The sequence below is a fragment of the Sebastes umbrosus genome, chromosome 2, assembly GCF_015220745.1.
Source record: "Sebastes umbrosus isolate fSebUmb1 chromosome 2, fSebUmb1.pri, whole genome shotgun sequence".
NCBI classification, from domain to species: Eukaryota; Metazoa; Chordata; class Actinopteri; order Perciformes; family Sebastidae; genus Sebastes; species Sebastes umbrosus.
The window spans coordinates 11,066,913-11,080,953 of NC_051270.1; the positions used below are offsets into that span (position 1 = coordinate 11,066,913).

General features: G+C 39.7%; 1 protein-coding gene across 1 annotated transcript in view; it reads right to left on the reverse strand.

Annotated features, from left to right (window-relative positions):
- The window catches only part of tox3 (TOX high mobility group box family member 3), a 46,869-nt gene extending 36,859 nt beyond the window's left edge, over positions 1–10,010 (reverse strand). The window contains exon 1 of the mRNA XM_037757457.1: positions 9,113–10,010. Within this exon, the coding sequence (XP_037613385.1) occupies positions 9,113–9,214 (102 nt within the window). The 5' untranslated portion in view covers positions 9,215–10,010. The remainder of the gene's footprint in view (positions 1–9,112) is intronic.
- Positions 10,011–14,041: the final 4,031 nt, after the last annotated feature.

A 14,041-nucleotide genomic window follows, 5' to 3' on the forward strand; every position in this document is an offset into this window, starting at 1 on the left:
TGAGTGGAGGGGTACTCAGTTGGTTGCAATATGCAACACAAGATGCCGCCAAATCCTACACACTGTGCCTTTAAGTCACGTTTCCAGTCTGCATAAAGACAAGTTCTTTATAGTGAGAAAGTGTAAAAATGGTTGTAGAAATTGCAAAAACATGCGCTAAATTAGTGACTCAACAGGAGCGAAACAAAGACAGTAGATTAGAGGGTGGAAATACAAAGAAAAACATAAGGTAGTTGTTGTTTAATTGCTTGCAGAAGGGCCTCTTTACATGAACTTGCTCTCTACGATGGATAGAGAAGGATGGAAGAAATGTCTGCCAAAGTATAGGGAGGGAAGACATAAAGGGCAAACATATTCTTCTAAGAACAGCTGTCTTATTCTCCTGTGGGACTTTACGGTACAGCGAGACAATCCTCTATCAGAGCACTGTATACTGAGATCCTGATATCACCGTGAACATGAATTATGGCAAAAGACAAAACTATACATGCCAGAAAATATCTAATGCATGTATATGAAATATCCAATCAAACTGTGGCAGGGTGAGATGGCAGTTTTCCAATTCTAGGAGACTATTAAAGCTCATTTACGGTGGAGGAGGGGTGGGTTTATAGGCTGCGGTATTATTGCTATGGTAGAGTAACTGCTGAGATAGACATTAACATTATCCAACTGCCACAAACAGACGTTATGTTTGAGAAGGATTGCCAGCATTAACAGAATCAAGCAAAAAAGGGAACTAAACTAAAGCTACGTTTTTAAAGTGACGCTTTCATGTTTTGCTGTGTGATAAACAGGTCGTATTTAAAGTTAGTCTTTCTTGAACTCTGCGTCAATTGGCTCCGACGTGCCATCTAGTTGACCATTCAAATACAACTCTTATTTACCCCCATTATTTAAGCTCTTTGTTCAGCGGGTCTGAGGGATATTTGCACACCTGCTACTATTGTCAGTCCTTTTAGTGCAACCCGGTAACACGCTGCATTATGGGAATGTGTCACGTTAGGAGAGGGGGGCAGGTGAAAAAGGGTGGATTAATCACACTGCGTGATGTGTAATACTACACACACCTGCAGCCCCATACACCTCTAATGAGAAATATATTCACATTCAACCTGATACATGAACATTTGCTGGAGCAGTGACTAATATTTCTGTGAGTAGGCTGCTTTAGTCAGAGTGGTCACAGCTAAATTGGAGTATAGAGAGAAATCCTACACCCAGACAATAACTCTTGTTTGGTTGACAGGACTAATTTATGTGTTACGGGGAATAATATCTACATTTTGAAAATTGGATATTCTCCATTAACCTGATTGGAAGCTGATTTAAAAGTAAACAGCAGGAGAGAAGTCTAATACAGAGATGGCAGCAATGAATTCAACTAGTCCAGCCTAGAAAATATTACCCATTTGTCAGTGGCCTATGCTCCTTGAAAAAGAGCTGAAGTCAAGCAAGTGAAGTTAAAAAGTGAAACAGCTGAATGTTTTGATACAGTCTGTGAGCCCATTAAGAGAATTGGACATTAGATCTATGAAACATGGAATGGCTGCCTCTCTGGAAAGCTTTAAAAATGAATGTGTCTTAACAGCGAGGCTAACCACTAAAGGGACACAACGCTTATTGAATCAGCCATCCAGAAGTGATTGACTGGTCCTTTTGAAAACTATTTAATTCGCGGTAAAAGCAGTTTTCTGGGGGTGCGGGGAGTTTTTCCCCTTCCTTTTAATAAGTCAGCAAGGTTGAGGCTGTCAAAGATGTAGTGAGCCAAAACCAGATTAAATCAGTTTATCATGGCACAGTATTTACACAGATATCAGAAGACTCCTTCAAACTCGCACACAAACTTCAGAAGGTTCATTTGACCTTTGACCTTACAGGATAAACTAACCCAAACAGTAGATTTACTATTTTTCATGTCGATGACATATATACAACTTAGCAAAATAAGAGTAACTGAAGTGCTTTTGGTGCTCAAGTCAAGAGGTGTCTCCGTCTTATCTTAAGATCATACAACTCCCTCACTGACCGGTTCAGTCTCTGTGTGGAACTATTATTTATGGGTGTTTTTGGAGTAGGCTTAGCTTTTGTAAGTTTAAGTAAGTTTATGTTGTGTCACACAACTTTGCACTTGAACTTTCTCTTTTATACTATATATGGAGCTGCAATGACTAATCAATTACAATTGTCAACTATTAAATTAATCGCCAACTATTTTGATAATCGCTTAATCGGTTTGAGTATTTTTTTAAGAAAACAAAAGGCAAAATTCTCTGATTCCAGCTTCTTAAATGTGAATATTTTCTGGTTTCTTTACTCCTCTATAACAGTAAACTAAACATCTTTGAGTTGTGGACAAAACAAGACATTTGAGGACGTCATCTTGGGCTTTGGGAAACACTGATCGGCATTTTTTTTTACCATTTTCTGACATTTTACAGACCAAACAACTAATCGTTTAATCGAGAAAATATTAACAGATTAATCGACAATGAAAAGAATAATTAGTTGCAGCCCTAACATATAGTTTAATCACCATCAAATTAAATTCAACATTGGAATTATTACTGTCATGTTTTATTTGCACCATACTGATGCATCACATAATTACATATTTTGGGGAATAAGAAGGCAACGAGCAATTTTTATTTGAGTAACAGATTGTGCTGTACTGCCTCTAAACTCTCTACTGTGAATGTGATGATCAGAAATAAGGGAAAAAAAAACTTGTTATTGCGATCAGAAAGAGTGCTAATGTTTATGTAGAGTACAGACAACACTTTAAGCACTACAACAGAAGAAAAAACGACTCTTCTTTCATGATTTTGGATGTCAAAATAAACATTTTTTTTCCTCAGGCACTTACATGGTTTGATGGATGATGTAGTGATGTTGTACATGATCAAAATACAATAACAAATGTGCCTCTCCTGTGGATTCATCCTCTTTGTATTACTGAAATAGATGTTTCTGAAACAGCCATGCAGCTACAAATTATAGGGCAACTATCACTGCCAGTTTTAATCCTAAAGGGAAAAAAACATGAAACTATACACAGATGGTTGGCCTACTGCTTTAAGACACTCTTGCTCTGATTTGTCCCTGGTCATGAGATCACAACTTCTACGTCTACAAGCGATGTCTGGACGTAGGATGCCCGCTGGGTCCACAACCCAGCAGTTGAGAAACAACTTAAGAGCGCGAGGTCTGCCTAAATGAGGCGCGCTGAGTAATGTACACGGGGATGTAATGAAGTGGATTTATGAGCAGTGATGGCAGGATTACAGAAGGTCTTTACGAGTGCTGATCTGGGTAATGGTCTATGTCTGTCTAACATTTCAGAGCCTTTCTCATATCCACCTCATAAACAAAGCAGACAACCTGGTCTTATGTTTCCCACAGGTTCAGACTGTTGGTTCAGATCAGCAGATTATACTAGTAAAACAAGTTGAAATGAACAGAAACAAACTCGGTGTGTGTGTGTGTGCATATGTGCCATATGTCAACATCTCAACGTGATCGACAGAATAAAGAGAGTGACAGCTGCAGGAGGCTCAGTTTAATACAAGTCTGTGAGCTCTAGTTTGGGTCGCTTCTTCAGAAACAATCATTGTGCACCCTTAAAAAGTCAGTTTTCATAAACATTATATAGTTTCCAATAATATGTCATAGCGTCGGTGTGTGCTATCATCAGCTTCGTTCGGCGTTAAGACATCCTGCAGGAAGTGTAGAGCTGTGCATTAACAAAATGTTAACATCTGCCCTGTGGAGACACATGTGCGTGTAGTGCAGTTTGTCTGACAGAGCAGTTATTCTTGGAGGTAGGAACTACCAAGTACAGTGTGTCTTCGAGCAGGCGGACTAAAAATAACACCGTCTAATCTCAGCAGGGAAAATTAGGTGTTTAATAAATCTGTTGAACTACGTCTCCTGACAAGCTACAATTAAAAAGACTCAGCAAAACACATCGGCTATTCACTTCTTGGATGTTTTAAACATTTAACATGCACCTTGAAGTCATATCCATCAACTGCTGAGTTTGACAAAGCAGACAGCCTCTGAGGTTACACCCCCACCCCCCAATACACACACATAGTATCAGCGCGCACACACACACACACACATTTAAAGCTGTGTTTGGATATGTTTAGAATGTGTGTGATGAAATGGCACCAGCTGTGTACACTGGAGAGATGCACAAGGCCCCCCGGTTGAGCAGAGAGTTAACCCCTTCCCTCCCGCTGAAGCAGAGAGGACAGCAGAGACAAAAGAGGCCTGGTCCACTATGGTTTAAACACAATAAGAGGTTATAGCCCCGAGGTTTGTTGCTGTAGAAGTACACTAAGGTCTTTCTCTCAGTTCTTTAAGTCTTTTAGTTTCCCCCACATATGCGTGGGTCAGTAGGGCACACGTGTACCATGAGCAGGCTTCTGTTTCACCTACTTCACCACATTCTACAGGCTCAATAAAATGATAATTGCAGCTGCAGCCCTACATCATCAAGTTAGGTCTAACAGTCGGAACAACTTCCTAATTATTGTTTTTACAGCACAGTTAGTCTTTCATACCATACGTGAGCAGAAGATAAAATACAAAGTAAATGTTGAATGAATTCTCAGGAGTGTTTTCTATTTAAAAAAAGGAAAAAAGTAGACTATGTGCAGAAAGCAATAGAGGATTTGTCTTATTATAAAGTACTTAAAGTTGTGATCCTTCAAATTTAGACCCGGTTGATTTGGTGACAACCGTGGTTACCGTGGTAACGGCAAGCAGTTTAATACAACATCAAAAACACCATGAGCAGCTAGTTTCTTAAAGGAACAGTGTGTAACATTTCAGGGGATCTATTAGCAGAAATGGAATACAATATTCATAACTATGTTTTCATTAATGTATAATCACCTGAATTGTTGTGTTTTCGTTAGCTTAGAATGAGTCCAAACCAAACACTGGCTCTACAGAGAGACTTTCACGTTTTAACGTTACCTGAAGGCCACCGTAGTTTTCCGACACGCTTGTGAAACTGCAGTAACGTGAGCCGCAGAGTGCAAAACCGTGGTATCGCCAGCCGCCGTCAACTTCCGTTGATCCTAAAGTACTGTTTGTATGGTAAGGATGGCCTCTGAGCGAGGCGAACGGCATTACCACGGTTTTGCACTCGGCACTCGCCGTCTTGGAAAGGGAAGAGTGAGCAAAGGGGTCCTCAGTTGGTTGCAATCTTCAACCCCACCACTAAATGCCACCAAATCCTACACACTTTCCCTTTAAGCCGCAGATATACTTGCTTTTATCTATGCATTCGCGTGCGTATGATGGTTGCCTCACATATTCTGCATCCGTTTGGAGCGTTGGTTGTGTGCATCCTCAGAAATTAACGCAATGTGTTGCTTGACCTGAATGCATGGTTAAAAAACTGGTACATCTCCAGCTTTAGAAATACAACAGAAGAACAAACGGTTCATTTGTTTACAACGCAACCAACCACACTAATAAACGCTGATTTAATAAAGAAGTCAGTCAATAGTAATTACAACCACAATCTGATTTCATGCTGAACATGGCACTAGTAGTCTTCTTGGTGGTGTGCAGCCTGTTGCCAGCAGCTCACTGATGAAAAATAATGCTGAAAATTTCCTTTTTTTGTAGACACATTTATAATGTACGATTTTTGAATCTAGTGCAGGAATGGCAGACTCTGCCACTACCAATAAAAACGAATATATCGTTTGGTAATGAATGTCTGTTGCACGGAAACTGCCGACCAGAAATAATCACAAAAATAGGGTTTGATTCATGGAAATCTGAAGGATTATAACTTTAAGTCAAAAGAAGCTGTCAATTAGAAATTTGATGATAACTCGTCTTTGCTCAACATCAACAATAATATAGAAGGTCTCACAGGATGACTTTAGTTTGCACCTTTCCATCTACAATGTGCTATGAAGCTATTTGTCTATATGTTTGTCTGTATGCTTCTGCAATAGCACCATTAAAATACTCAGATGTTTGGTCAATTACCAAAGAATTATGACGTCTCAGTGGAGCTGGGATTCGTTTTTGCAAATAAGCCTCAAGTGTTAGCACCAGTGCAGGTGAAGAGTTTGTATTAACATCTGTTGGTAATTTCAGTCTCTGCGCCTGGAGGTAATGAAAGCCCGCACTAAATGGTTACTGTATCTGAAACATTATTAAACCTTAAAAGAAGAAAAAGAAATAGACCAGATGGCCATAAATATGGGAAAAAACACAGAGTCTATTTCATGAAACCATTAAAGTCAATCAAATTTGACTTTTACAAAATACCAAAAACAGGTTACAAATCCAAACAGCTCCTAGTCTTTGGTTGATACTGAGGAGTTTGCCCAGAAAAACTACAGAACTTTAACTGTCTCGCATCACCGGCATCACCAAAATAAGAAATTGGACAAATGTGTTCGTTTAACGTTGTCTAAACTTTAAAAGGAAGTTCTTATACATTTTTATTGACGAATACCAGGTGTTCTTAACATGAGCCAGTAAAGCTAAGAGTCATTATAACAGATATAAATTGAAAACAAACGCAACTTGAAGTATCAACCAATCAGTAAAAGTAGGAGTCTTGGCAGGTGTGCCCTTGAGCACAGCTGATAAGTGTTCAACCTTAAGTAAAGGTAGTTTACGAGAAGCGGACCCTGCTGTGACAGCCCTGTCCTCCACTTAAACCTTTGCATTTGCTGTAAGGAGAGTTTTGATAAAGGAACAGTGTACCAGATTACATCAAGTGATCTTTCCTGAATTTATCATTATGTGAGTATTATTCAGCCGTGTGAAGTTGTGGCATGTTTCTCCTCAGTACCGCTGTTCCTCCTTCATCTCGGTGCCAACAAACAGGCAGCTTCATTAGTCATGACTGCAGCACCTAATTAAGTTTGTGCCACTCGTTTGGATTTTTCTGTAAATTTAAAAGAATCTCTGATGTTTCAAAGTGCCTCTGGGCCCTTCTGTCTCTGTTGTCATTAAAACTGAACATTTCCTGTGCCAGCGTTTTGAGAGGGTGTTTTCAAATCAAAACTGTGAATCTAGTGAACGTTTTTTGCAAAAAGAAGGTGCTGTGACGGCCTATAAATAGATTAAAGAAGTAATGCCTCAGTTCTGTGGGACTTGTAAGCACGCCGCGTCTTTTGGATGACTAACCGCTCTGCATTGTGCCACCTTTCAGCGAGCTGATTCAAATAAATTGGGAGGCTTATTTGAAAGATGCATGCGAAAGAGCCTATTTGTTCGCCATGGAAAAGCATTGTAATTAGCATGAAATGCATGCTTTGTACTCTCCCTCTCCCTCTCTCTCTCTTTCTCCAACATAACTGGTGGAGATACTGGATAAGCACCTTCTCGCCGCCACCCTCCCTCTCGCTCTCTGCCTCCTTTTGCATTGTGGCCAATTACTGTTACAGATGGAAAATTTCACTTGACCTGGGGAATTTATGAGCGGGAGTAAAATCGCACTTCGCCTCTTACGCCGATTCAAAGCAATGCAGTTAAAATTTCTCAAGGCTGATGAAGACATGATGAAATTGGGCACATATGACAACTTGGCCACATGACAAAGAGCTGATGAAACAGTGAGACAAACCTGGTAACTGTTTAGAGCAGCATCAGATTGCAAGGGCAAACAGCACTATAGGGCTGAATAATTTGGAAGGGGGTGATGTGTGTGTGTGTGTGTGTGTGTGTGTGAGAGAGAGAGAGAGAGAAGGGGTGGGGGGATGTAGGGGCTACCATTGTTTAAACTTTGTAAAAACAGCACGCCACAGTTGTGTCATTAGTCTGTCAAAGTGATGTTCCCTCTCGCTGCTGGGGTACGAGGGAGTCAAGCTCCTGATGGATAACACGGGCCGCATAGTTCAAGTGTTACATCACTGAGAAAACATCACAAACTATCATCTGTGTTTTTACATAACCTCTGCCAAGAGAGTTAATAAACTTGTCATACCTCACACCATACAACTTGGAAACACGGCTGCTTGTATGCAGATGTAGGGAGGTGAATAAACCAACTTGTAAACAATGCAGAAAATAGGGTAGGGTGTTGTACATCATGTGGCTGCCTCTGTTAGTATCACAGTCTGATGTCATGTTTAAGATGGGTGCAATGCAATGCTGACAATGAATGCATTCATACTAGTTTTGTTACCTTGAATGAGTTTAAGGCTCTGGTGAAATCGCTGCAGTCCAGGTTGTCTGTGTGCAACTGTTTTTGTATGAGCAAGTTTTAATGTTGTTAATGTATGTGTTGTCTGTTACTTTCACTATAACTGTCTTGCTGCTATCTTGGCCAGGTCTCCCTTGTAAAAGAGATCTTTGATCTCAATGGGACTACGCTGGTTAAATAAAGGACAATAAAATAATACTAAACATAGAAAAGTGTGCTCTTTCTGTGTGTTTGTGTTTCTAAGAGGAGCAGTAAAGTTAATTTCCAACACTATCTCCAACAGCAACCCCGAAGCTAGTTAAATACTCTAAATAAAGTTGTAATGAGTGGGCATAGAGGAAGAACAGTATAACTCACTAACAAATCCACATGCCAAAGGGTAATAAGCAAGTTGTACAACATGGTATTTAACTGCATCATGTTGAGGGTCTTGCAAACAGGATCACAGTCCAGCAGCAGCAGAGTATCTGACACACTGTGTCTTATACTTTCATCACATTACAGTGCATGTTACTAGCCTGCTGTAATGTTTAGATTGCTGATGCAATGATCCATCAGTGATGTCTAGGAACATGTAACTGTATATAGTCAGACTGACTGTGGATCACATCACTCAGTCTGGTGAGAGTTCAGCAGTGCATCATCAGTGTGGAGCTGGATTAAAGTAACACTGTCTCACCACTACACTTGTCTTGTGCTCTCATTTCCATTATTAATAGCAAAGTTTGAAGCAGGAGAGGGAAGTGTTAATTATGCAACTTTCAGAAAGACATGATTAGTGGGTGAAGTCAGGGGTAAATAAGTGAATAAAATATCACTACTTTTTTAATTCAACTTGATTTTTAGATGGATTTAAGGCACTCATGGTTTCAGCACTCAGCATGCTCACACAACAACACAAAACAGAGGGGTTTTTCTCACCTTGTTGAAGTTGTAGTAGCCCAAACAGTGGGCAAAATCCAGGTTTGCTGGTTCTCCTGGAATAGCATTCCCACCAGCAGTCGGATAAAATCTTACATCCATGGTGTGTGTGTGTGTGAGAGTGTGTGTGTGTGAGCAGCTGTAGCACTCTGTGCCGTTTACAATCCCAGCGCACACAGACGCACAGAGAAAGAGAAACTGACCCAAGCTCTGTTGTTGTTGGGTTGAGGGGTGTGAATGAGACACTTGGCTCGGGGTAAAGTTTAGATATTCCTCTTCTACACCTGGTTCAGCCGCTTCATCTCCGAGGAAGCCCACGAGAAGGTTGGACCGAGCCGAAGAAGAAGAAGAAGAAGAAGCTGTCCGTCAAGCAGCAGCCGATAGACGCTGTGAGTGAGTCCACGATGCATTTACGCACAGCTGCTGCTGCTGCTGCTGCTGTATACAAAGAAGCCACGAGACCGGCGACTGAGCCTGAGCGTGGGTCCACCTCCTTTTCCTCCTCCTCCTCCTCCTCCTTCTTCTTCTTCTTCTTCTTCACACGCAGCGAAACACAAAACTGCAACAAAGTGGCAACCAACGAAAGGAAGTCCGCGCGTCAAAACGGTGCCAAAATGTGTCCGTGTATATATCCTCCTCCTCTCCTCTGCAGAAGTTTATTTCTCTCCAACTTAGGAAACTAGTTGTTGGAGCAGTTTGAGTAAGAAGAAGAAGTAGCTAGCTGCCCATCTGCTTAAATGCATTGGTTGTTTTGGGGGTTTGTAAAACAAGCGCAACACCACCTCTACACAGATGGTGCAATTAGTGGATGTGATGTATAGTACAGAGAGTGTGTTTCGAGTTCAGCCCTCGGCTCTGCCTGTCTGGGAGTGATGATGAACAAGGCGAAATGTGTGAACACGACAGCCACTCCCCATACACACTAAGCCACTCCCATGAAAACACTGCATTTATTTCAAGTCCCATGTCAAATGTTGTGCATGTGACAATTACTGGAGTCTTTTATTGTATGTTTATGTGCAGGCATTTTATTATCTTAAAGGTCCCATATTATAAAAAAGTGAGATTTTCATGTTTTTTTTATTATAAGGCAGGCTTAAGTCCTATATAAATACTGTGAAAGTATCAAAACACTCAATCCACAGGGAAATACACACAGCCCCGTATTCAGAAACTCTGCATTTGAAACAAGCCGTCAGGATTTCTGCCCATTCGTGAGGTCACAAATATACAATATTTAGAACATGACAGCCACTCCCCAAACACACTAAGCCACTCCCATGAAAACACTGCATTTATTTAAAGTCCATGTCAAATGTTGTGCATGTGATAATTTACAATTACTAGGAGTCTTTTATTTGCATGTTTATTTGCATGCATTTTATTATCTTAAAGGTCCCATTTATAAAAAAAGTGAGATTTTCATGTTTATTTTTTATTATAAAGCAGGCTTAAGTCCTATATAAATACTGTGAAAGTATCGAAACACTCAATCCACAGGGAAATACACACAGCCCCGTATTCAGAAACTCTGCATTTGAAACAAGCCGTCAGGATTTCTGCCCATTCGTGATGTCACGAATATACAATATTTAGACCCTTTACACAATTTTAAACGTAAAACATTCTAAATGTGTCCCAGTTTATTTCCTGGTTGCAGTGTATGTGAATGACATCAGCTGACAGGAAGTACACATGGACCCAAGCTGTTGCCCAGCAACGCAATTCTGTTTACAATTCTGTTGCAATTCCGTCGCAATTCCGTCAATATGCTCTAAAACGGAGCGTTTCAGACAGAGGGTAAATACATGCATATTCAGGCCGACACTATGAGGAAAATAAAGGGTTTTTTGACCATTACAGTATGTAAACATGTTCTAGTAGAAACACAAAATACAAGTATGAACCTGAAAATGAGCACGATATGGGACCTTTAACTTATTTATAGGTCTATTACTACATCATGCTTTTTGTTTTATCTGATTACCAAGATTAAAGTTATTCTATAGTCGGTGGGGAATGACAGCATGTTTTTTAAAAAAGTAGTATTATAATCAACTGTTTATATTTTATATCGTTTTGTCCTACTTTTTTTCTTCAGATAATGTAGCGTAATCATTCAGATACACTTTATTCATCTTCTCATTTGAAGTACAGGTTGCTCACAATTTAAAGTTATGGCCAGCCTGTGCTCTAGATCACAGGGACTTTAATGTAACATTCTGATGTCTGGTTTTTTGAGACATCAGTTGGAAGTCTGCCCATGCCGCCCTGTTTCATATAAAAATAATGATCAGATGCAATGACGATAGCAATAGGCTATTTAGAAAAAAATGAGGAGCAAAGGAAGAAAAATATGAGAGTATCACAGCTAATGGTGACGGTGGTGGCGGTGCTCAGAGGCCACTGAGAAAACAATTTGACACTATCTTTTCAACTTTCATGATATGAATATGCATGTGTTTTGAACAAGTCCTCATACTAAAATGTGAGTCAGATTGACTGTGTCAACAGTGTTTATAAAACAACCTATGACTTTTCCAAAATGGACTCCTGTGATTGTTTACTGATCCGACTGCCCTTTTACAGTATTATTAACGTATTATTAAGTTTGGGCAAACTAAAGTACTTGGTCATATGGGCAACATGTGGTGCCGAAATAAAGTTTACATCATTCACCTTTCATTTGGACTGTTTTGAAAGAGACATGATGTATTGTAATGGTGCTGGCTTAAAAAAACATCAAGTCATAGTTTAACCTTATCACACCTCGTCACATACTGACGCTTTGTCAGACTCCTCGGCATCACTTTTCGGTAGCAGTAAACACGTGCTTAATGTTGTGAATTAAACAAAAGCACTTGCTTAGGTTTAGGCAGGAAAACCACTTAGGTTTAGGAAAAAACAACATGGTTGGGCTTAAACGTTTGTACAGTGAAAATGTGACTTGACATTGTGAACGCCAGACACGAACGATCAGCTGATTATAAACTGAAAGTGAAATGTAACGTACGGGACACGAACAGCCGTCTCCTGGATGAAAGTCCAGCAGTCGCAAAAGGGTTTACATTATAATTAATGGAAAGCCCGGTGCTAAAGGGTGCCTTGTGCGGAGCTGATGGCTGCGACAAAGCGTCAGTGTTTGACAGCCTGGGAATGAGAACGGGCTGGTTTAACCTAACTGCCATCTACAGCTACAGAGTCAGTCCTAATAGGATTAAATGGGGGATGTCATCTTTCCAATGTTACCTTCTGACATGAACTAAATGTCAACAACTGATCACGATTACAGCAGATATAACATTACAGAGAAAAAAATATATATATAATTTTGTCAAACATAATTTTACCCTAAATTACCCGGTAATTTGTACCTTTGACTAATTTTTAAATATAACTTTATCATTGCAGTTCATAGTTGAAATGATGATGGAAATACCAACTGACACGTTTGTATCCCTGGCTACCTGACACAACCATGTGCTCTTCACCACTCTGTTGTTTACCGTGTAGTCTGTGTACAATTCTCCCAATACACTTCTCAGTTTTTTTCTCAGTTTCTCAGAAACAAGACAAGATTGCGCAAGTGTTACTTTAAGGCGGCTGCTGGAAACTGTTATTTCCAGACAAGCAGATCAGATATATTATTTCTGAGTAGAACACAGCACTAGTGAGAATAGGCGTGCACCAGGGATCCATATTGTAGAAGCCCACCTACTGTAATACTGTCTCATCAGGTTTATAGGAAGCTGTACTGTAGGTCTATGTGTGAGAAAAACAAGTAAAGATAGTTTATTGTTTACTGGTGAAACAGTTGAAAGGTTTGTGTAAAGAGAAAGTCATAAAGGAATAGAAAGCAAAGACCTGTAAGTAAAACTGGGTGCAGTAAAAATATTGACATAGTGTTGAAGGAAATATGTCACTGAGAACCAAGAAACAGGAAGTTGTTTTTATTGGAAATTGTAATACAAGTAAATAGTAGGTTACACCTGTTTGTCTTTGTAAAAAGATATTCACTATGTTGTGTGAATGTTGAAGATGAATAGTTCATGAGTGGAACTTTAAAATCTATATATAGTATAGCCCTTTTCACTGCAGGCATTTTGATTTGGCATATAGGAAAAGCACAGGTGCAATTAATAACATTAATGATGGCTGTGTTACATTAAAGTGTCCCAGTAAGCCATAACAGCATGCACAATACCAGTACCCTGGAATATGCACACCTGAATGGAACACAGCCATAATTAATGCTATTAATTACACCTGTGCTTTTCCTACTATATGTCAAAATTAAATGGAATAAAAAAGGCCAATGTACACTATGCATTTCTAACACAAACTGTCATATCAATTCAAAATTGCCAAAAAGAAATGGTGGATTTTATGCTCGCTATACTCCTGGTTGTGCGGTAAGCGCACAATAAGAGTCTTTTCATTCACCTGTCACATTCAGCTCTCCAGAGAGGAAAGAAGAGGTCGGAAGAAACATGAAAATCAATGCTATCGGCCATGAGAATACACACGCAAAGCTTTGCAATTGTGTCATGTTTGTCGGCAAATGTCAGGTTTTCTTTATTTACCATTAAATCTCTGTTTTGAAATACGTCAGTAAATTCTGTTTAAGTGAACATCCACTACTGTTTAATCATAACCTGCCATGTTACAGCTTCAGTGTCACCTCTTACTCATTGTCAGCAGGGAGTACCAGAGTGTATATAGTTTAAAATAACAAGTTTTTAATTGGATACAGTTGGCAGACTGCTTTTGATATTACTTTGCACCTCCTGCTCTGTAATGCATCACACTGTTTTTTGAAGGTTCAAATGTGCAGTAATAGAGCATCCAGAAATATTATGTCGATATCCACTTTGTTCCTGCGTGTTTTCTGTTTTAATGTGTGTACAAAAGTTAAAAAAAAGTCAATCA